We start from the raw sequence: 23,011 nt of genomic DNA, 5'->3' as shown, positions 1-23,011 counted from the left end.
GTTCTGTCCCCCACCCTGTCCCGCCAGAGCTGGGAGGGTGAGGGTGCTGTTGCCTTTACCCAAATCAGCCCCCTCTGAGAAGGACCCTCTCAACGAAATGCATTCACAAAGGCTGGGCCTAGCTCCTCAGACGTGACAAAATCCAGGAAAGGCTTGTCCCCATCAGGAATTACTGCTACAAAATAAAAAGCTACACCTATCCCTTGCCAAGTTTTACTCTTTTGGACAATTCCCAGCTGTACTTATGGTTACAGGGGAGCAGATACAGACATTGAGGCAGTCCCAAAACGTAAACCAAACTCAGTGGCATTTTTGGTATTATTAAAAGAAATTTAATATAATTTTTAAATTAAAAAATTCAATCTATTAAAGACATTGAGTCAGGTGCTAATACTGTCAGACATACCCTTTTGGCATGAGTTTTACATACAACTTAAGATTTTATGCATTGTTTCAACATGTTAAGAAACTATCTTTTCATACTTACAGTAGCAATAAAGTCAATTCCATACAATATCAAATATCCTTTAAAAAAAAATTAAATATATTAGACTCTGATTGCCAAAATGCCATTTTATACACAAAGCTGCTAATACAATATACAGTTCTTACATTATTTTTTTTCCACATAAAATACGTTTCATCAAGTTTTATTTGTACATCGTTTACTACTGATCGATGGAATTACGAATTATTGCAGAAGGCTTGCCATCTTTTGTTAATATCCTGTACACGCAGCCGTCACACCGAGCTATACCGGGGTTACCAACGCTCCTATAGCCCATTTACACTGCAGTCTAGAGGCTGAAGATGTAGAGATGGCAATACTAAGGCTGCATCTTCACTAATTAAAAACCCGCGTCTCCCCTCCAGCTGCGGGTGGAGATATTAATAATTGCGTTGGTGTAGATTTGGGAACAGGGATCTTGAGCAGTGTCTCCTCTCCTACAGCTTCCGCAGTTGCAAAATAGCAAAATATTCTGGGTGGTAATTGTGCCTCAGCAGATGTTGCCTGAAGAACCCAGCGGTGCTCAAATCGTGGGGGCACTGAGAAGTCCGTCACCAGTTTGGGCATGGTGAAAACAGCGGAGTAGCTGAATAACAGCCAGGGACAACCAATTCTGTTGTACAGCCACAGGCAAAACAAAATAAAAATGTAAATCCTCGCTGTGTTCTGTAGTAAAAGGCTAGACCTTGCTGCTACAAGCATGTTTCTGGGCTCTGCCTGTAGAGAACTGCTTTAATAAAGTAAGTTAACATGATTTGTTAACTTAAAATGAAGACTGTGCATTTCCTTTCTGTGTATTTAGGAAGAGAGAACTGGCGACTGTGAGAGAAGATGAAAGAGCAAAAAAATCCGGTATGCTCTGATCTGCGATCCCCTTGCAAAATAGCCTCCAAGTTAAAGAACAGCACCGTGTAGTCGCCACAAACCCTCCTTCCAGGGACTAGTTACCAAGTTACCTTTAGCAAGTACGATAAGGCACAGAAATATCCAGATGCAGGGAGAACACGTTCCAGCGGACGGACAACAGCTCAGCTGTGGCTCCCTGGAGACCAGCGCTATTGCTTTCTGGGTTATTCCTGTTTCACGCTATTGTTGATTTAGTTTCAGCAGAGAAGATCTGAGTAAACAGACCTCCAAGGATAAAGCAAAAGAACACTAAGCAGAAGTTGTAATGCCATTTGGGAGCTTCTAAGTGTTTTCAACCCCATGAAGTAAGACTCCGCTCAATAAACTAGCAAATTTACAGCCTCCACGGAGTATTGCACTGACGTGTTATTGCTGTTGCCCGGACGTGGTCTTTTTCCCCTACCAGGAGTCCCTTATCCTCGTGGTCATTCAACCACACCTGCAAGACGGTACAGATCCACATCAGCTAGAGTCAGTTCTTCCCCAAACTGGGAGGATTTTCAGATTCTGGAGCACCACAGAAGTGAGACTAAATGGGCAAAAATCACATCACTTGAGACACGAAATACAGATGCAGGTCTGATGTCAGATCCCAGCAGGGGTACTTGAGCCCTTATCTAACATTTTGGTGCTGGGACTTCCTTGGTTGAGCTCAGTAAAGCAGAGACACCTTTTTTCCATCCTAAAAAAGCTCCTTCAACATGGAAAGTAAAGCTGCTCTCATCAACCAGCCAGTGGCTGCCTTCAGCATACAAGGAGATATTGCAAGCAGAAGGGTTGTTCTCATGTGCAGCTCTGCCTACAAAAGACCCGTCAAGACATCCACATTCTCAAATCTTCGCGTAGTCTGTATGAACAACTACAACCTCTGGATTACTGCTAACAGAAGTAGGACTCAAATCTGACCTTCAATCTGTACATAGATATTTACTGAGCCTAAAAACACTGAGTATAGCATAAACCCCTCCAAATCTTCCTCTAATAAACCAAGTGCTTGATGTGCCAGTCACAATATGATTTCTGGTTTCTACAGCTTTTTAGCAATATTAAGATACAACAAAACAGCCAAGTGCCTTCTGCTATGTACCTCAGAGCTTTCCACTAGGATGGCCTTTCAAACACATAGATATAAAAACGCCACTATTGTTGTAACACTGCTAACTTTTATAATAAAAAGCTCTATTCTTAGAGGTAGGCTCCTACAATGCACATGTAGGAGTATCTATGTATTTGTTATTCCTCCAAAAGCCTGTTTGTCTCTACAAAATACTTTACCAGAGGCAGGTTAAATATCCACTTTGCAGAATTGCTCATCCCAGACCTAGAGCAAACAACTCTGCGTGGAGCGTGAACTGCCGGCTTCTTCCCTGAGCGTATTTCCAGTGCCCCACAGGCAGCGACCATTATATCCCAGATGTCACCAACACATACGGATGAATCCATTCCAGGTCACTCCTTTGCAAGTCCCACTCTATGCAACTTCAACCCAAAGCCAGCAGTAGATAAATACTTGGCATGGCTGTGAAACATATCCTGGAAGATTTATCATTACTGACTCTCTTGTCTCATAAGAATGTATTACACTTGATCAGATGCCACTAGACTTCAGTGAGCATGTTAGCTTACGGTGATCAAGCCAGAAGAGCTGTATTACAGCCAATTTTACAATTACAATGTAAAGTCTAATTAGGGGGATGTTTCGTAATCTACAACCTGTAATATTTTTTGCCTGATAGTAAATCAATTGTTGCTTTGCTCAAGATCACAGCTAGAGTGATGAGTTCCTGGAACTCTGCATATAAACAGAGTGAAATACCGACAGACTAAAAGCCGTTTGTCTAAAAATGGATGGGCTTCCTACAGTTTTAACATATGAACAGCTCTCAGTGAAAACAAGCCTCAAGCTCCTCACCACTATCAGTTCAATGATGATGTTTTAATTTGCTTGCAGTTAGGTAGGATTCAATATACTCAACAGCAAAAACATTGCTCTGAGAAGGAAAAGGGCCCAGCTCCTCCTTCCCCGAACAGGGAATGGACCAAATTTTGCACCACTTACAACCTAGTGGATAGCGGCACCGGAATTTGTTACACTGAGTCCAGAATTCTCAACAGGATGGATGTGGAGAGACAAACCCCACAACCACAGGAACAGAGACAACCTGAGAGATCATCGCCCCCATTCAGTAATATCCCGGCTGCACTCAGTGTTATCTCAGAATGATTTTCTCAAGGTAACCAAAAGTCTTGCTGTTAACCACACACAGATGCAGTAAAGTGTGTCCAGTTACCAAATCATCTTATTCCTACTACAGAATTACTTTTAAAAATCCCTCAAGGTTAAATCAAGCACAAAAGTGTTTTCTAGTCTTATATTTAGCATATGTGTTTCAATAATGGAGGAAGCCCAATTTCTCTGAGTGTTTCAAAACATACAAAGAAACCCCCTGCCTTTAACTGAACCGAGGTTTTAAGAGAGTCAGATGAACTGCTACCATTTTCTAACCTGTTATTAGAACTGGTCAAGGAAGAGAATAGTATCTTAAAGGGTTCAAAAGAGTAAATTGTCAGCCTGGTAATGATCTTACAGGTCCAACAGTGTTTCTGGTGTGGCTGTGGCCTCGAGGAGCTGAGAATGAGGAGCCCAGGGCCCCATCCCATAGAACATCCAGCTCCAGCACTGGGCTGGATTTGATGGGGAGCAGAGGGTAGCACTTAACACTCACCAGCAGCCTACGCCAGCTTTTTATAGCCTACAAAAAAGGAAAGGCTGGGAGGATTCTCACAGGAGGAGTGAAGCGTAATATTGATGTCTGACAGCTGCCAGCTAAAAGGAAGACTGGTGGAAGCCGCATTTGCTGTTGCTTGGAAAAGCACAACTACGTGAGCTGGATTTAATCCGTGGTGGGTTACAGAGTTTGGAATTTAAACCACCTGAGAAGACACGCATTCATGCAGGCAAACAGTTACGTGTGCAATAGCCCCTCTGTGCAGAAAAAGGGTTGAAGATTTACAGTTATTCTCTAGATACAACTTGTTAACTCAACTGTGGCCGGTTCCTCAGAGCTGCATCCCTGGGGCTCTCTCCTTTCACCTCCCCCGGGTATGCAAAGCCTTAATTTGCTGAGGAGCCAATGCCAAACCCCTGGGTTACACCAAGCAGCTGTTTCTCAGGTATTGTCAGAGCTGACACAAACTACACTAACACCCAGCAGAGAGGCTTTGCTAAGTACTGCAGGGCACTATGGGACTCCCTTACACATAGAGGCATTTAAGTCTTCTGACAGCTGCTAATCACTGCTGACGACTTCAGCATGAGAGCTGGAAAAGAGACAAAAAATCTCCTGCCCTGCTGCAACTTTCAACTATCAAAGCGATGATTTAACTGTTATTTATCAGCCAAAGACTGCAGGTTAACGCAAGTGTTGTAACATCTAGGGAGATCAGAAAAGCTTTCATGGCATTTCTGGTTCGGCAAACCTTTCCTCCTCATCCCTCTCGAGCCCTGTGGTTCTGGAAATCCAGAAAAAATTGGAATGCAAAAGCATACTGCCCCTAGAATCTGTGTTGAGCGTACAGAGTAAACAAACAGAATCAATAGGAAAATGAGATCAGCAAAAGTCTTTTCAGTTTTAACAAATTAAGAGTCTAAATAGTACAAATAAGTTTTTTTAAATTACTTATCCCAATGTAGACCTTTGTCAGTATTTTATTGCAGTAAAATTCTATTGCCAGGGCCCCTTATTGCAACATCAGTTTTAAAGCCTATGGAGTGAAGCCCGTTCCAGGAAAAGTTCTGCTTCAAACCTGATGGCAATCTCCAGTAACGAGTTTACAAGAGCAGAACAGGACCCAGCAGCGCAGTTTTTGACAGTGAGCTGTCACTGCAAGGGGATAACACCTTGCAAACTTCCTAAAGCAAGCACAGAGTTTACGCCTGCTTGTTGCTCAAGCCCTGTAAGTGCTGCATTCAGCTGTATGGAAAACAGCTCTGTCCACTCTTGCAAACCCCACGTGGCGGTTGATCTCCCTTCCATGATATTATGCATCACCCAAGAGTGAAAATTCAGGTCTGAACTGTCACCTTCCAGAAGCTTGGTGACTTACAGCAAGAGGCTCAGATGCAAAGATTTTAATTCAGATCCTTTCTTCATTCCAAGGCATCTCTTGACTTCCCGAGGATGGGGAGGCAGCACACCGTACCTCCCTTTGCCACAGAGCAAGGCTAAGATGACTCTTTTTACATCATACTGATGCACATCCCTTCCTCTCCTGAGAGCCTTGCTCCACCTGCATTACTCATTCAACTGCAATGGAAGTAATTGGCAGGGTTAAGTACAATTCAAGATGAACGTGGCCGCCGCAGTCAGGATGTCCATAACCAAATTCTCCCCTTGGAACGCAAACAACCTGGCCGCTGTGATGGATCCAACCAGCCCACCCATGTCTTGTTTCCTCTGGTGTGAGAAACAGATGAGACTAGGAAATTCTGCAGCACCCATGCACCTTCTCTTCCATTTCCTCCATGGGAGCTTTGAATTTCAAGAGGGGTGGATCACCACTGGCCACTGTGTAATACACCGAGGTCCCATTGGAGCTGTAGGGGGAAGTCCTGGATCCGATTAGGTGTGACTTGGCCTCACCCCCATTCTCGGCAACTCCTGCCACGCCGCTGCCGAAGTGGGTGCTGAGGAAAGGGTGGTTGAGGAGTTTGGCTGCCGCCCGCTGCCGCTTCAGTTCGGAGAGGGTTTGGTGGTTGTGCTCCTTGTAGGCTCCCCAGAACTGCTGCGTGTCGGGGAGCGCGGGGTTGCCGTAGGGCAGCATGTGGCCGGGGTTGCCGTCAGGGTCAGCGTGCATGCTCCAAACGTCCCCGTTGGAGAAGGTGTACTGGTAAGGGCTGGCGGATGCCATGAGTCCATTCTGCAGGGGGATCTCAGAGTCACACTGGGTGCTTTTGTTTGCTAACTCCGGAAGGAGGGAAGAGTTCTCCAGCACTGAATTCTGTAACAACAAGACATGAAAGAAGAGTATATTCCCCTATCCCTTGTAACACAGTTCATCCTGTGAGTACTTCCTAAGCCTGCTCACACTCAGCCCTTCCACCAGACAGGTATTGTAGCACAAACACTGAATACACCCACTAACAGCACCCTGTAATGCTGTGAGCCCCAGCCAGGAGCTGGTTCCCAACCAGGAACATGGAACATTAACTCAGAAGGACTCACAAAAAAATCCAGATACACATATTAATATAACATGACAATAACTGAATTAAAAACAACTGCAAAACAAGACTACAATTCTTTTGTGATTACCAATTTGTCAGCTGTAAAGAGAAAATGCACATACTGTATTTTCTGCTAGGGCTGTATCTCAAAACTGTGCAGCTGTAAATCCAAAGCAGTGTTTCCATCCAAGTGGGGTATGCCAATTTATATCAAATGAGGATTTGATCTTTTGCGTACATCTGATGGATGAGGTTTACTAATTTTTCAGCCACCTTCCACCCCAGGGCACCCATTGCTACTGAATCTGCACTACCAGCCCTCCTCGGTGACTCCCATCATACAGAAGAGATTCCTTACGGGGTCTGTATTCTCCTGGTCAGACCGAGTCTCTCCAATTTCTCCAATGAGACCTGAGTTTCTTCCTTCTTCTGCCACCCCCAGTTGCTGCCAGACGATGGCCTCTTTCTCGCACTCCTTCCTATAGAGGTTTGTTCGGTCCGTAAGGCTGGCCCTCCTCACCACCTTCCTGGGGGACAGGGACAAGGGACATCGAAACTGTGAGCAGGACATGACAATTCCTCTTACCCTGTAGCTCTTCCCACCTCGGCCTCCCACCTCACAGCCTCTCCCCCTGGAATGGAATGTGAATTTAGGCTCCTGGCACCCACACAAAGCAAAGGCATTGGTGGGGATATTAAAGGTGGGAGGAATTGTAAGGAGTTTTAATGTAGTACTGCAAATCTGCTTTCGATCTCATGCAGCTCACCTAATGGATCTACTCTGCAACCAGGGGAATATATGTAGAGGCCAAGGGCCCACGGGCTCTTCAGGGAGTTCTGTGGTCTGTGGGACTGATTTGGTGTCTGGTAAACGTGAAGACCTGCGCAAACTGTCTCAACATAGGATCTCGGCCATAAGAAGTACTACTGAGAAGCCCAAGTTAATCCTTTTGAAGCACTGATTCCCAGACACCAGTATCAGTGGCTCAACAGGGTAAATTCTCACCACTTGGTTCTCTGTTCAGAGGAGTTCTTAAACAACAACAGTGCAGACCCAATTTCCCCCCAAGAAACACCACCTCTTGCTAGTGAAAGAACCACTCTTCAGAGCAGCTCTGCCTTCAGCAACTGAAAATCAGCTTCTGCTTTTCAGAGTTGGTTTGGAAAGGACAGATGGGTTGTTCTTTGCATGTAAGGTGCTCTGCAACCACACCTGGGTGGCCAAGAACCTCACCTGGGTGGCCAAGAACCGCACCTGGGTGACCCACAGGGAACAAGGCGCTTACCCCCGGCTGCCAGTGCTGGAGGTCCTTCGACTCAGGGAGGATTTATGTCTCATCTGAGACTTCATGATCACATCGTGTTTGTGTTTCAACTCCAGAAGTAAGACTTTGAATTCCTCCTCTTCACACAGATCTACGGCATACACAAACCAGGCCATTCATTGGACAGTTCAAACGTGGTGCCATTAACATCATGTTACTGTTAATAATTGCACCTTCCTTCTATTTACAACTACAAATGCCAGGAGGACAAGAAGGGAAATTTAACCTGAATATGCTTAGCACATTAATATTTAAACAAATGGTTTGGATACCTAAACAGCACCAGAAAAGCAGAGCTGCTGATTGTGACAGCCTTGCGGTGATCCAGCTGTTCAGCCAGATTTTGTCCTATCTCTGCAGCATGTTGTGCCTTTACTCATGGAAGGGTGAGAGATACATTGATGTCTGTATCAATGCTTCAAGATGGGGGGAAAAAGAAATTTCTGGAATTACCAGACTGCAGCTCCCCTGAATGCAGCATATTTTTCAATTAAGGCTCAGAAAACCTTTTGCCAAAAGAAAATGTGGCACAAGGTTATAGGACACATGGTCAGATGCTAGCACTTTGGAAATTTTACTTGCAATCTGTTCCGAGACTTGTGTGCTTTCGCTTTCCTTTCCAGTCTGTTCTAGTTTACCACATCACTGCATCAAAGCAAAGTCAGACAACTGTCCTAGGGCTACACTCAACAGCTGCTCAGGTCCAGGACTACAATACAAGGGCACGGAGTCTCCCAAGCAAAGGGATAATATGAGTGGAAACACACAGGAGAAAGACTTGATGCTTGAGAAACTCCTTCTCCCTTGTTTTTATGAGCAAGAAGTGTTTTCACAAGTAACAAAGTAGGCACTTTAAAACTTCAGTCCCAGTTAAAGTAACTAACTTGGATTCTGAAGACACCTGAACAATAATGTTGATGCTTCTGAAAGCACCATATGAAGACTCCAGCGCCTGTAGGGGGAAAAGTTTTTCTTAGCGATCTCTATTTTTTAAGCTTAGTAAACTCACCTATTGGCATCTCATCCAAAGATGTCCTGGCACTCAAACTAGCTCCATGGGACACAAGCAACTCAGCCATCTGCATCTAGAGAAAGAAAGCCAGGTTCATCAAGGTATTTTAGGTAAACACTGTTCTCCTCAAAGCTGAAAAGTTGGAGTAAGATAAAAAGCAATGGCATGCATGCTCAACTCGCCTCAAATTATTGTGGTATGCGTGTGGTGTTAAACATTGCTCCTACCATCCAACTGCTCAGACATACTCTCCCCAAACTTTCTCAGCAATGGGTTCTTTTCAGAGCCCCAAAACCCTCAGCTGACACTGTCCACTGAGTCCAGCCCTAGTACAGGTTTCTTCCATTTGCAGAGTCCTCCACAACTGTCCAGGCAGAAAGAAACGTCACCCTCAGACATGACATTTGCAACAACATCCTTACCTGTCCCCAGAAAGCAGCAGCATGAAGCGGTTCCCAGCCGTCCCAGTCCTTAACATCCAGGCTTGCCCCCTGGTCAAGAAGGACTTCAGCTGCATGCAGATAACCATTGGCTGCAGCTATATGCAGCTAGGAAACAAGGAACAGAGCATGAACCACCTGCAAGGACCACGAATGGTTTTATACACCAAGTTTCAGTTGAATTTCTTGGACAACCTCTGAGTCTAGATCTGGACAGGCAGCACGCTCCACATTCAGCAGATGCCATCAGGTCAAAAGCAGGTTGTTCCTGTTACTAAAACTCAGTATTACCTGCATATAATGCTGTTTGGAGAAGACACGCCTTATCAGTTGTTAAAATAACTTACATATGTGGGTTAGAAAAATAATTTTTTCGTATTTTAAATCAAGTTATGCCAGCCGTACTCATGGACAGAGCCTGTTCCTACGTGACAATAAACTAAAACAGGGGAAAAGATCAAAATAGCTTCCTCCCTGCTCTCAGTGACCTGTATGTGTTGATTTTGTATAATTCCTGCCATGGGGCAGGTTTTGTAACCTGCGGGCTGAGGGAAGACAGGAGTGAAGCCGCAGCAGTTTCACTCACCAGTGTAGCACCTTGGGCATCAGTCCGGTTCAGGTCTTGTCCAGTTGCAAGTATGTCATGAATGTCACAGATCATGACCTGCTCCGGAGCAGCCCGCATCTCATTGATCCTTTCCTGTGTAATTCCTGTCAAAATTCAGAGTTAGAAGAGTTCAAAAGGGTCATTGTCTCCACTGGCTGATTAAAATTAGACTTATGATTTGTGGCTGAAATGACCTCACATCCTTTTCAGACGCTGTGTAGCTAAGGAGATTGCCAACTGTCCTTCGCCCTCACCATTATTGAGGAATCAGAGAAACTAGACAGAGGTGGGTTCCGAGAAATTATGCCAGGCAGCAGCTCTCTGCTTTTCTCCAGAGGCAAATCAAGAGCTGAGAAACAAGGTAATTTTTAGTACTACATCGACCCATTTTTGTATTTTCCATGAACTCAGTCTCCTTACCTTGATAGGCCATGCAAGTCTCAATGACATCCAGAGTTGGTTCGTCTTCACAGAGGTCATACGGCATGTTGCCATCTGCATTTACTGCCAACAAGTCCGCACCGCTGCAAGGAGAAAGCGGAGAGAAAGGACCTCAGACATCCCAGAGCAGACGGTGCCACACGCTGGGCTAAATGCTTAGCAAAAACTTACTGCGGTTAATAGTTGCCCAAACGTCACCAAGATTCGTGTGAGACGAGAAAGATTTGAAGCAAAGCCGTGGAGCTATGAATGGGGAGGATAAATTCCAGAAGTGGATGAAAGGCAGGACGTGACACCTCCTGTCCTCTCCTGAGCCTGGCACTGGACAGGCCTGCAGCTTCTCAATGATCAAAGTGATTTATTTGCTTAATTTCTGGTAAAAATGCCAAGCAACTACCAGGTGCTTGTTATCTGGGCATCTAGCAGTCCTTCAGTGAAAAGTTCACAAGGACCAGAAAACTTGGGAAAGATATGGGTTCAACAGTGGAGGGAGCCCTCCATCTAGCCAAGGGCATGTTGGCAAAAACCAGTATTAAAAAAAGTGTCAACTGGTGAATTTTTATTTCTGAGTGTCCAAAAGCACTTCTCTAAGTGCTTTAGTGATTCCAGGAGGTCACTACTGGGAAGTAAAATTGCCAGTTAAATTGATCACTGTGCCCATATTCCCATATAGTAGGAAATTTCCAGCCTCTTCTGAACGGTGGCGTTTTAGCCAGCTGTTAAATATTTTCAGCTGAATTCTGATCTAACTCGACAGTTACCAGCCTTGGAAGCACAGCAGACAGTATCCATCTGCATTTAGATTCCTGTTTCTTCGTTTATTTTTGCCTCTCTGCCTGAGCAGAGCAAGCTACATCGAAACTCCCATTTGCAATGTACCAGCATTAGTTTAATCAGCAAATAAAAAAGCAAGACACTGGACATCTTTTGTGTGCCGCAAATTAAATCGCCTTATTCCTTGAAAGTCTAGGGGAAGACTGTTTCTGAGTATAGGGTCATGACATTAGGCTACTCTAGTCCAAATTTACTGGCAACTACTTACCACAGGGCAGCCTATGACAACCAGCACCATAAGCTCCAGCTCCTCACCTTGCCACCAATCCCCATGACGCTCCCTTATTTTCAACTAAGAGTCAGGAGTGCACTACACTGTTCCACATTTGTTTGCTCCATTTTTATGCCCCTCATTCAAAAACTTCCCAACCCAAGTGAGAACGTCCTCCAAGGGATGATCGCTTGCATCCTCTGCTCCACATCCTTCATTCTATAGCCAGAGAAGAAGGGCCAGATTTTCAGTGCTGGTGTCCCAGATGGCAGTGTCATGGGAAGGAGTGTCCCTCCCCAGGAGGAGCAGCAGGCACTGCTGTTCGAGGCAGCACGTTAACACTCCCAAAGGACACCATGTCCTCTACACCATCGCTCCGGGAAATGGAGGAGAAGGCTCCCGAGTCAGGACTACCTGCTCCGGACAGGATTCACAGCAGGTGCTCATTAAATGCTTCACATGAGACAGCTCAAAACACATCTGGCTTCTTCCTTCTTGCCAGCAAGTCTAGGAAAGACTTGAGCTTTATTTAGGGCCTTGGCAAAGTCAAGTGGAAGGTCCAGTGTGAGCACTAGTGTCACACCACTAGGGAACAAACAGTACAAGAAACTAACTGGTTCCTAATTAAGAGCCAGTAAGACAGGTCACAAAGTTCACCCAAGTATTTGAGCTACACAAACATGCTGCTGTCCTCCTACATCAGTGTCTCTTTGGCTGTGGCTGGAAGACCTGAAGCCGTATTTAAGAGCCTGAAGGTGGATCGTGCTGGCTGCTCCTACTTCTACGCATCCAGTGACTGTGGTTCAACAAGCACAAACACAGACATGTACACACCAGAATACAGACAAAAAGTGGCAAATTCTGGCCCAGTCTCCAGAAGCTTCATGAAACTGAGTCATCTAAGGTTTTACTACATCTCTCCTCAGCCTTTCTGCTCTTCCTCCTCCACCCCTTGCCCCACACAGGAAGGACTCCCACGAATAGCCTGAAAGCAGGGAATAATCACCACCTCTGCAATCTTACAAGGTGCTAAGCAGTCTCGGTTTCCATCCACAGAAGCTGTGGGTAGAATCAGATCTGCAGAAAGGGACACACAAAAAGCCACCTACTGCTGGATGAGAATCTTCACCAGGTTGATATGACCACATGTAGCTGCTGCGTGCAACGGAGTCCACAGCTCGTTGTCCTTCGCGTTGACGTTGGCCCCATGGTTGAGGAGAAGCTTGACTATCTCTTCATAGTTGTCTATGCAGCACTGGTGAGGAAGAGATGCAGACAGATTGGTTTTTTTTTAAACGCTGGGAAGATCAGGCTCATACCTGCTCAGTTGTACCAGGGTACCTGCATATTGAGACCTCCTTTATATGGCAGTGTTTGGCAACAAGCATCCCCACCAGGGTTAAACACCATCTGGAGCCGAGCAGGTCAGAAGGCACCATGCAGAACCCCTACGCTGGGCAGACTGAAGGTCACTGTGATTTACAGGGTCTTCTGGTTTGGGGGTAGAACCAGTAGGGAATAATAGCAAATATTAGGCTGCCCAGGGAGGTTGTGGAGTCTCCTACTCTGGAGACATTCAAACCTGCCTGGACACCTTCCTGTGTAACCTCATCTGGGTGTTCCTGCTCCATGGGGGGACTGCACTGGATGAGCTTTCCAGGGCCCTTCCAATCCCTGACATTCTGGGATTCTGTGAAATATGCACACAGCTTCTGTCCCACTGGGTCTTCCATATTCAAGAGCAAACATAGCAGAAATTCAATGTAACCAGTTTAACCACATACCAAGGGATGAGCTGACAAGCTGACATTCCCTTTTCTTAGGGAAAATCCCACACACTAGCATGTGATGAGTAAAAGTCTTCTCAGCAGCTCACGCTACCTACCACAGTTATCTGAAAAAATGCAAGTTGGTTTCTCAGAATTATGAGATAATTCACAGGGCACCTTTCATCTCCTGAGAAAAAAATAATCAGCATCCTTGATGCACTGACACCACAGTCCCAGAGGCAGCTGCAAAAATCACCTCAACCGCTTTCCTTTGGGGAAGGTGGAACTTGCTCTTTGATCCACCTCGTGCTCACTTCTTGACATGAGCACACATATAATAAAGACACTAAAATAAGATTAGTTCTTGTGCAAGAAGCCTGGTTGTGGTCTAGACATTACTGCAGACCCACACGGGAGACTCGCAGCTCAGCAATGCAACATGGGCTTGTGATGGGGCTGAATCACACCCCACAGCAAGCATTTTAGCAGCTGAGTGACAAGGACCTTTTATGTATTTCTGTTTATAATTTGTATATGGAAGTGAGGTTAAAATCACACCTGTCACACAGCCAAGTTATCACAGAAGCATAAGTTTCATCCTCCACTGGAAGCCACTGCTAATGGGCAATAGTGTTGAAGTGGCAGCTTCTCCCTCTGCAGGGATTCAATTAATTCTAGTGGATGCAAAGTTCCCACCTCAACTCCCAAATGCACCTTGACAATAACAGATCCTTCAGTGGGCAATGTGGGATCCTCCCTGGCTTCAGCAGCTGATGATGAATGCGATGAGGCTGCCAGGCTGCTGTCTGTGTGCACAATTGCATCTCATCGGAGAGGTGCTGGGGACCTTTTATTCTTCCAGGGGCCAGTTCACATTTTTAAGCAAACATCCACCCGGCTTTGAAGAGAGCAAGCAACTTGCAAAAGAGTCAAAAATCCCAAGTCAATGGGGGCATTTAGACTAACGGAGAGAAAGCCACGAGTCCCCGTTCCGCCCTCGCAGCGCGTGTGACAACCGCGCCACTGTTTCATGGCAGCGGAGGCGGCAGCTGCCAGGCACAGCGAGTCCCAGGGGGAATCACTCTGCTGATGCTTTTGCACCAAAAATCAAGACTCACAAGAAGGGATGGGGACAAAGGCCTTAAAATAACAGAAAAACCCTCGTGGCATCAGTGCAGAGGAAGGACACAGATTTACACACCACTCTGACAAGTCTTTATTTTACTGGTGATCAGCTGCTGCCATCTCATCCGGATTTCTAGAAGCCCCTGAGCCTGCAGAGAGTGGCAGCAGACTCTCCAAACACCCTGTGCATCATTTATCTAAACCAGTTTCAAAACTCATGGGTTGCCAGAGTCTCTAAAATTGAATTAATCCACTTTAAGAGTTCACAGCCCAGCCCTGCAACGATTAAAGGCTGGGAGAAATGTTCACATCTGAAACCCATCCCCAATTCCTGAGCTCTTATTAGCACTGAACAAAGTCTGGGATACAGCAAGAGAAGGGTTTGATCTCAGTTTGCTCCCCAAGAAACAGGATCACCAGCACAACATGGTGAAGTTTCACTGCTTTGACTGAGCAACAAAATGAAATAGCAGCTTGTTCCTGCCCTCCCCGGCAGGTCTGCTCAGAAGGCAGCAGGAAGATGTGACGGTGCAGGGAGCTGTGACCTCCTCCCACGCCTCACCTGATGCAGTGCAGTTAATCCGTCTTCATTGCACAGGTCTGGGCTGATGTTGCTCTTCAGCAAGTAACACACTGTAAGGGAAGGAGAGAGGGGAAAGGAGTCAGATCAGTGATCCCGACCCATCTCTTGCTCTCGGTTGTCCCAGCGTGGGCTGAGCTGCAGGAGACCCCGCAGCCAAGAGCTCCACACTGGTGTGAACCCGCAGCCACCGCAGTGCTGTGAGCAAAAAGCCTTCCTGGTTTCACCCAGCAGAGAGCACCAGCACACAATTTTCTCCCAACTTCCTTCCAGAGGAGACTTTGCTGTTACCCCTGTCATTTTCATATGGTTGTGCTGGAACAATCTACGTTTCTACCTTGTGCTTTGCAACGCCTGCACAATGCAACCCAGGAGAGCTCAGAGGCAATCAGTGATTTTTGGGTCCCAAGTTAAAATCATAAGCGAGATCTCGCTGGGGGGGGGATGAAGTTATCAACCTGGGACGAGACACCCAATACGTTCAGGGGTCTGCCCAATCTAAAGTACCCCTGGGTTGCTTTGGACTCTTCACATGAGCTGTTAGGTATTTGAACAAAGCTTCCCAGCAGCTTTACTTTTTTATTGCTGCTTTGGGGAGAAAGGATAAGATTTATTCCATTAAAATGCAAATTTCTGAAACACATGAAAAGCCATCAGCCCCGAGGTAAAACAAGTTTGCTCTAAGGTACAGATCTTGCATTGGGTAATAGCAAAAAGGCTGGCAGGGGAAGTAAATTAATAGCAGCACCAGGAACTCTTCAAATTCAACACTGCTGACAGAATTTGATGATCTATACCCATCTTCTGTTGTTTACTTGCTCCTTCCCTGCTTTTTCTCCAGAGCTTTCACTACCTAATGCTTTTTTCACCTCAAATGTCACTGACAGCACAGCCCAAGCCCGAGGTTCATAATCATCTCCCTGAGGCCACAGTACCAACAGATATTCAAGTCCCGTCTTACTTGATGGCAAGGATGAAACTATTAAGCAAAACCAGAGCTGCAAAATAAGGAACACTAACAAAGCTAAAAGGGAAATAACCATCTTCAGAGCTGGCAATTGAAATGACAGCAAGGCTGGTTGCTCCCAAAGAACCTACAGCCTCTGCTGCTGCTTCAGACCCATGGAGCGCTGTTAAGAGGGGGCTCTTTGCCCAGCACATCACGGCTGCCCCTGCAGACGCAGCACTCCTGGCATCCAAAGCAGCAAATGGAAAACACGTCCACAATGACATCAATGTTGATTTATGAAGCTTTGTTTAAAAGACCTGGAAAACGCACTCGCAGGAGAGACAAATTGAATCAAAGTGAAATTTTGTTTGGAAGCCAGGGGTCTGACGTTACCAAAAAGGAAGGCAAAACAGAACAGAAGCGAAATAAGAGACTTTACATCACGGGATCATTTCACCTGACTCAAAATGAATGCTGGAATTTATGTTTGCTGGAAATAATTTCAAGGCATTGACACCTGCTCGATGAAACTGATACAAAAGAGCAGAATACAACAAAGAACAAAACTCATCCCTCACCATGGAGAGTCCAAAGAGTCTGAGTTTGTTCCAGCCCTAAGCCCAGTGCAGGAAGCCCCACGCCTACGCGGCTCACAGCCCCGACACTCGCATGCTTGACAGCAACAAAAGCCCCACACGCTGCCAGTATATCCAATTTAATGACCGTGCTTCTACTGTTTCTGGCCAGCCCCAAGCTCCTCTCTTCTAATCCAAGCTGAGCGATAGGCGAGTCATTAGCCAGTGGAGCTGGTTGCCTCTTATTTGCTTTGGATGCTCTGCCATTAGGGTTTTAATTCAATCTCAGTCATTAAGGAGCCATCGTGTACAAATGACACACAGGTCCATAATCATGTTTTGCCTCATTATGGAGATTTGGACAAGTAGATGTTGGCAGATAAACCTTAAAAGTGCTGTCCCTCTATGGGAAGAACAGTAGCATAAATTCCAGCTTGTTACGCAGTGTGGCATTTTGTGTTGAAGGCTCTGTGACTGTGCCTTGACAGAGCTTGTCCTTGAAGGGTTAAGATTCAGAGGAGGATTTATCTTACCCTAAAGCAGCTTTGACTTCTCCAGCAACCCCCGCAGCATCCCTCATGCTCACAGTGCACCTCCCTTAGCTCCCATCTGCCCTGGACACCAGCTCACCCACAGCCCTCAAAACATTTCCCAGTGTCTCCCAACACACTGAAGACCGACAAGCACAAGACATCAGAAAAGAGCAGAGAAAAGTCAGGTAATGAAGCTAGGTGTGGATGTGGTACCGATAAGTCCAGGCAAACACAGCTTGAAGAAGAAATGAACCTCCTTTCCAACCAGTCCTAAGCTGGAGTTGGCATCTCGGGGGTTCAGCAGGGGAGCGCAGGGCAGCGACAACTCCTGGCTCTCGTCCCCAAAGTCAGAGGGATGTTGCCTTCAGTATTCCTCATGCTCCAGACAACAAACCCCAACAGCGAGGCACGAGTTTCCAACAACTCTGATTTCCTATTTCATATGCCCCCTTTTACAAGTGAGGGGGTTTACCCAGCATCTCACCAAGCTTGTGGCAGAATGCAGCCCCGATTCCCGCCCAGCACCCGGGCACAGGGTGGCAAAGAGCAGCTTCATCACCCCCCGCTCCCTGTGGACAGACCTGCAGAGGATTGTGGAGAGATGACCTGGACACCTTCCCCACGGGAAGAACAAGTCCTGACGAACTTCAGGAGAAATGTGCATGTGTGGGTTTTCCGGTGGAACAGGAATAGGGGTTGCACAAATGCAATGCTCTGCAGTGCTGGAAGCTCAGCTCTGGTGCTGTGGCACTGCCACCGACCCAACTCCACTGCTTAATGTGCAACACAAGGGACAGGGACCTGAGCAAGCAAAGGGCTTCTCTTCAAGTCTGCTGGTGCCTAAAACCTTCACCCCCCACCTCCAGACATGAATGATGCCACACAGGTAGGAAGTACACACTTCAGCTCACAAGGACACAGATTAATCACTCAACACCAGCTGATCGCCTTCTGTCAGCTAAAGCCTCGGCACATCACTCATGAAATAAAGATTCCCCCATACACACAAGGTATAGCGTGGGGATGGGTCCTCCGGGAGCCCTCTGCGAGCTGAGGTCACTCCGAGTCCAACAGAAGAAGTTTTTGTGGGTCACATTGGTGTATTCAGCAAGCAGCAGCCTCCACTTTAACACTCATGATTAACTTCTTATAGAGAGCTCAGTGCCTGAAGTGCTGAGCTCTTTAAAATCTGTCCTTCTGGGCGTGTGGGCGGGGGAGGTGGGGAGAAAGGGCCGGGTGCGTGGATATACTTCATGACATGTCAAGCACAAGTTGTGGGAAGCGGTTTCAAACGCATAGCAAATGAAGGAATGAAAACGATTACAATAAGAGCTGGGTGAACAAACTGTTGTGAATAATTCATTGCAAATTATATTAACTGAACAATCACTCAAATGTATTTCCCATTATTCTGCCTGCTCTGCCTATAATTGAACCTCTCACATGCCAAGATGGTATACATTAATCTTCAATTTATATTTTATCATTCACATCTGTGCTGTGTTAAATGGAAAAAGCTCCCACGACAGCTGTGAAAATACACCCTAGGTTTTGAGTCACCCTCCATCACAAGTCCTGGGGCAGCCTCAGACAGATTCTCCTCCCTGAGCACCACGAACCCCCTTCTCAGGAGCTCCCTCTCCTCCCAAGCACATCCAAGCCTCGCTTATTCTCCCCAAAACCCATAAATCAGGGGCAAGACAAAGAAGCTACTACAAAGGCCCTGAGGAAAATCCAATGCGGGCTAATCAGCTCTCTCACCTGAAGAGATATTCCAGCACGATCGTTTTTCATCGATGTTACTCCCCACTGAGTTTGCACCAGAAACAGCTTTTCCTGAAAAGTTCCTAAACTAGTTAAAGACTTTTCCATGGAGGAAAAACTGCCTTTGTCAGTGCAGTTCCCCCTAAGTCAATAAGCTACACCATAAAATTCCGGATATTATTACACTCCCAGCTTTTGCATACCTTCAGTATTAATAACTCATCAGAGAATAAGCCAACTGATACAGATACCGAGTGGGGAGGTGGAAAAGCCCAAACACCTTCCTGACAGGAGGTCCTGGTTCCTCCCAAAAATACATAGTGGCAAACTGTCCATACTGGAAAGTAGCCTTACCTGTGTGCTCTGAGTTTACATACACACACAGGCCACTAGTTTTTAAATACCCAGGTTTATATTGATCCTTTGCACTCAACGATCTCTTTTGAAAATATTTAAACTCTTCTGATTCACTTACTGGTTCTCAGGCCACCTTTAAAAGCTACTGTTGCATTGAATAATATTGCAGTAGAATAATTCTTGTACATTTACATCTGATTTCACTGAATAAAATGAAGTTTCACTTCACAGTATCACAGTATGTTTGGGATTGGAAGGGACCTCAAAAGATCATCCAGTCCAATCCCCCTGCTGGAGCAGGAACGCCCAGGTGAGGTCGCACAGGAACATGTCCAGGCGGGTTTGAATGTCTCCAGAGAAGGAGACTCCACAACCTCCCTGGGCAGCCTGTTCCAGTGTCTGTCACCCTTACTGAGAAGAAGTTTCTTCTCAAATTTAAGTGGAACCTCTTGTGTTCCAGCTTGATCCCATTACCCCTTGTCCTATCATTGTTTGCCACCGAGAAGAGCCTGGCTCCATCCTCGTGGCACTCACCCTTCATATATTTATAAACATCAATAAGGTCCCCCCTTAGTCTCCTCTTCTCCAAACTAAAGAGACCCAGCTCCCTCAGCCTTTCTTCATAAGGGAGGTGCTCCACCCCCTTAATCATCTTCGTTGTCCTACGCTGGACCCTCTCCAGCAGTTCCCTGTCCTTCTGGAACTGAGGGGCCCAGAACTGGACACAATATTCCAGATGTGGTCTCACCAGGGCGGAGTAGAGGGGAAGGAGAACCTCTCTCGATCCACTAACCACCCCCCTTCTAATACACCCCAGGATGCCATTGGCTTCCTGGCCACAAGGGCCCAGTGCTGGCTCATGGTCATCCTGTTGTCTACCAGGACCCCCAGGTCCCTTTCCCCTACACTGCTCTCTAATATGTAATCTCCCAACCTATACTGGAACCTGGGGTTGTTCCTGCCCAGATGCAGGACTCTACACTTTCCCTTGTTAAATTTCATTAGGTTATTGCACTTGCATTAAGGTGCACACTTTTCCACATTGGCAGAAGTCACTTCCACCCAAATGGAGCAGAAGAAACTCTTCCCAGCATCACTTGTAGTGAGTTACCGGAGGTGCCTGTGCCACATTGGTGCGTTGGCAAAGACCGATCCCCCACCTGCCAGGCACAGCCCTATGGATGCGCTTGGCTACTTCAAAGCTGCATTCTTCCTGCTATGGTTCTGCAGGGATATTTATTACACAGGAGAAACTTTGCCAGGAAACAGCACTGAAGCTGTGAGTGCTCTGCCAGCCAAGCATCCAGCTTCCTAACACAGCATACCATGATATTCGCATTTCAAAGCGGATCTAAACCCTGAGCAATAACAGGATGGACTTAGGCAGCGTACAACTGAGAGCGCATCCTGGTCCCTTGAGAAACTCTGCAGCTCCCTTCAGTTTTTTGAAAGACAAAAACCCACAGTAAAAAACCAAACCAAAACAAACCCAAACCACACTCAGACAACTTCTAACATTTAGTACACCTAAAAATAAGTACGGCCCAGTTTGCCTGCTGAGCCAGCAACTGAGACAGCCCGTCATGGCTGATCACCAAGCTGTCTCAGGAAGGTTCAAAGCCTGCTAAGACACTTCCCACCTAGTTTATAGCCAGGCACACACATTCCTTCTAATATACTCACAAAACCTGGGAAGTTTGGGAAGATGCCAGCAGAGCCCCATCTGCTTCAGGCCACATTCACACAGGCAGGGACATTTCATGCAGCTCCACTCAGCCCAGGTGCTGCTTCTGTCAAGGAAAATCTATTTCTGATTTTGATGCTTCTTGCTCAAGAGGGGACACCCTTCCCGAGCCCCTGCGAGCACCCATCGCACAGCAGGCTCTTCCCACAGAGCTTAGAAGCGTGTGCACCAGTTCATATACAGGTTTTATTCTGACAGCAACTGAAGGTTGTCCACAGCTCATATATTTATTTAATGTGCAGGGTCCAATTTTTTCTCCCCAACTTTGCGTCTATTTCAATCGATTTTTGCTTTACGCTTTTCTCCTGTCCATCACTGTACCACCAGAGCACCAAGAAGAATAAGGTGACCACCACGTACAGCTGCGTCTTTGATGAATACACCACAGCCAGGTGCCCAAACCCAAATGCAACCCACATGCTTCTTGTTCTGCATCTACAGGACTTCAGGCTCCAACAATTCACTTAGAGCTAGTGATGCTAGAGTATCTTTCTTTAATGGCTGCCATCCACCTGGGATTATTCGGATAAGTAACAGTGTGGAATTTACGCATCTGCAACTAGCTATGCTCAAAGGACGCAGCAGAAACAAAGCCAAACTCATTTCCATAGAGAAAATAAAAATCAGAGAATGCCGCCATCTGACAAGCCTTTCTATGGACGTAGCGTCATGTTTAAAAACATCCTCATCCTCTCCTCCTGCTCAGACTCACAGTGAAATTGGTTCACACAGGAGGTATCAAATACATAAAGGAAAACTAAAGTCGGAGATTATTTTATTGTTTTCCCATTCCTCATCCGTTATTGGAAGCATAAATAAAGCATTTTGGTATGTTTTTTAAATAGACGATGGGCTAAAGGATAAGGGGATAAGTGTTTTATATAACCTTCGGGCTCAGCTGCCTTCGGCAGGATTTCTGTGGGAAGGGAGCCAGGAAAGCAGATTCCCCAATATCATTGTGACAGTGACACCTGGGCTGCCAAAGAGCCTCCTCTCTTGCTAAGAGACGTTTTGGAGGAGTTATTTTCTATGATTGCTGCCTATTTTAGGAGTACACAACAAAAGAAATCAGGTCAGACCTAGGAAGCTATGGATCAAGGAGACCCAGGCCGAGTGTCCCAAGGGTGACTCGGAAGCAACGCTGGGTTTTTGGGTGCGACGGTGCTCTGCAGAAAGCACCGATAAAGCACAGAGCACCACGGGGAAGTGGGATATGAGAGACAGCCACATCCTCCAGCAGCAGCTTGAGAGGAACCTGCATCCCCACACGAAATGTTGGGTTTAGTGGTGCAAGCAGGCAAGTGACAACTCGTACCCTTCATGTTTCAGGCAGAGTTAGACAAGGGGCACCTACAGAATCAGTAAATGCTCAACCTGGACCTCCCATTCTCCTACTGCTTCAGCTACTTCCAGCTTTCTTCCTACAAAAAGCTCTTCTTGGAAGCCATGATGACACATGCAAATCCATTCAGACAACACAACATCAAAGTCTTTTATCTGAGTAGCACAGAGGATCCCACTTATATACCTGTTCAGAAACTGCTTTTGATGTATTGGACCAAAACCCATCTACTGAGATATGCAGCAGCCATCACCTGTGATGTTTGTACTAAGCTTGTTAGAAAATAAATCTTTCAGGGTACCAAAAGGGAAACGCAGCAAAAAAATAATTGGCTTCAATAGAAATTACATCTTAAGAAGTGTTTAGTTAAAAGGGGGCAATGGTGTCAGGAGGTAAACGTTTGCAGCTGAGTACATGAAGAGCTTCCTTGTTACATCCACACAATAACATAACAGGTGACCTGAGGAGCAGAGCTGCAAAACCCTGCCAAACCATGCAGAGCCAGCCTGCCAGTATTTGCAAGAGGATACTCTAATACGCTCCATGCAGCAGGAAATAGTTCATATGGCCATTTGAAAGTGTTATTAGGTTCCAGAATCAACAGCCTCTGCCCCAGCTCGTATTTCAGGCATCCTATGGCCTCAGCTAAGCAGCTGTACATTGACCTGAACCACAGGAATGTTTTTAAGAGTCTCAATTATAAACCCGGAAACTTTCTATTTAGAGTAACAGAATAGAGGTTTTGGTGGAGGGGTGGGGAAA

At 46.2% G+C, this 23,011-nt stretch overlaps 1 protein-coding gene across 1 annotated transcript in view; it reads right to left on the bottom strand.

Annotated features, from left to right (window-relative positions):
• Nucleotides 1–271: 271 nt before the first annotated feature.
• PPP1R16B (protein phosphatase 1 regulatory subunit 16B) overlaps nucleotides 272–23,011 on the bottom strand; it is a 60,168-nt gene continuing 37,428 nt past the window's right edge. The window contains exons 3-11 of the mRNA XM_082065399.1: nucleotides 14,968–15,038; nucleotides 12,621–12,766; nucleotides 10,446–10,549; nucleotides 10,005–10,129; nucleotides 9,401–9,526; nucleotides 8,976–9,051; nucleotides 7,928–8,057; nucleotides 7,000–7,168; nucleotides 272–6,415 (exon numbers count right to left, since the gene is read on the bottom strand). Of these exons, the coding sequence (XP_081921525.1) occupies nucleotides 5,894–6,415; nucleotides 7,000–7,168; nucleotides 7,928–8,057; nucleotides 8,976–9,051; nucleotides 9,401–9,526; nucleotides 10,005–10,129; nucleotides 10,446–10,549; nucleotides 12,621–12,766; nucleotides 14,968–15,038 (1,469 nt within the window). The 3' untranslated portion in view covers nucleotides 272–5,893. The remainder of the gene's footprint in view (nucleotides 6,416–6,999; nucleotides 7,169–7,927; nucleotides 8,058–8,975; nucleotides 9,052–9,400; nucleotides 9,527–10,004; nucleotides 10,130–10,445; nucleotides 10,550–12,620; nucleotides 12,767–14,967; nucleotides 15,039–23,011) is intronic.

Source organism: Streptopelia decaocto (genome assembly GCF_964273445.1).
Source record: "Streptopelia decaocto genome assembly, chromosome: 14".
Classification (NCBI taxonomy): domain Eukaryota; kingdom Metazoa; phylum Chordata; class Aves; order Columbiformes; family Columbidae; genus Streptopelia; species Streptopelia decaocto.
This window is presented reverse-complemented; position numbering and strand designations above follow the sequence as displayed.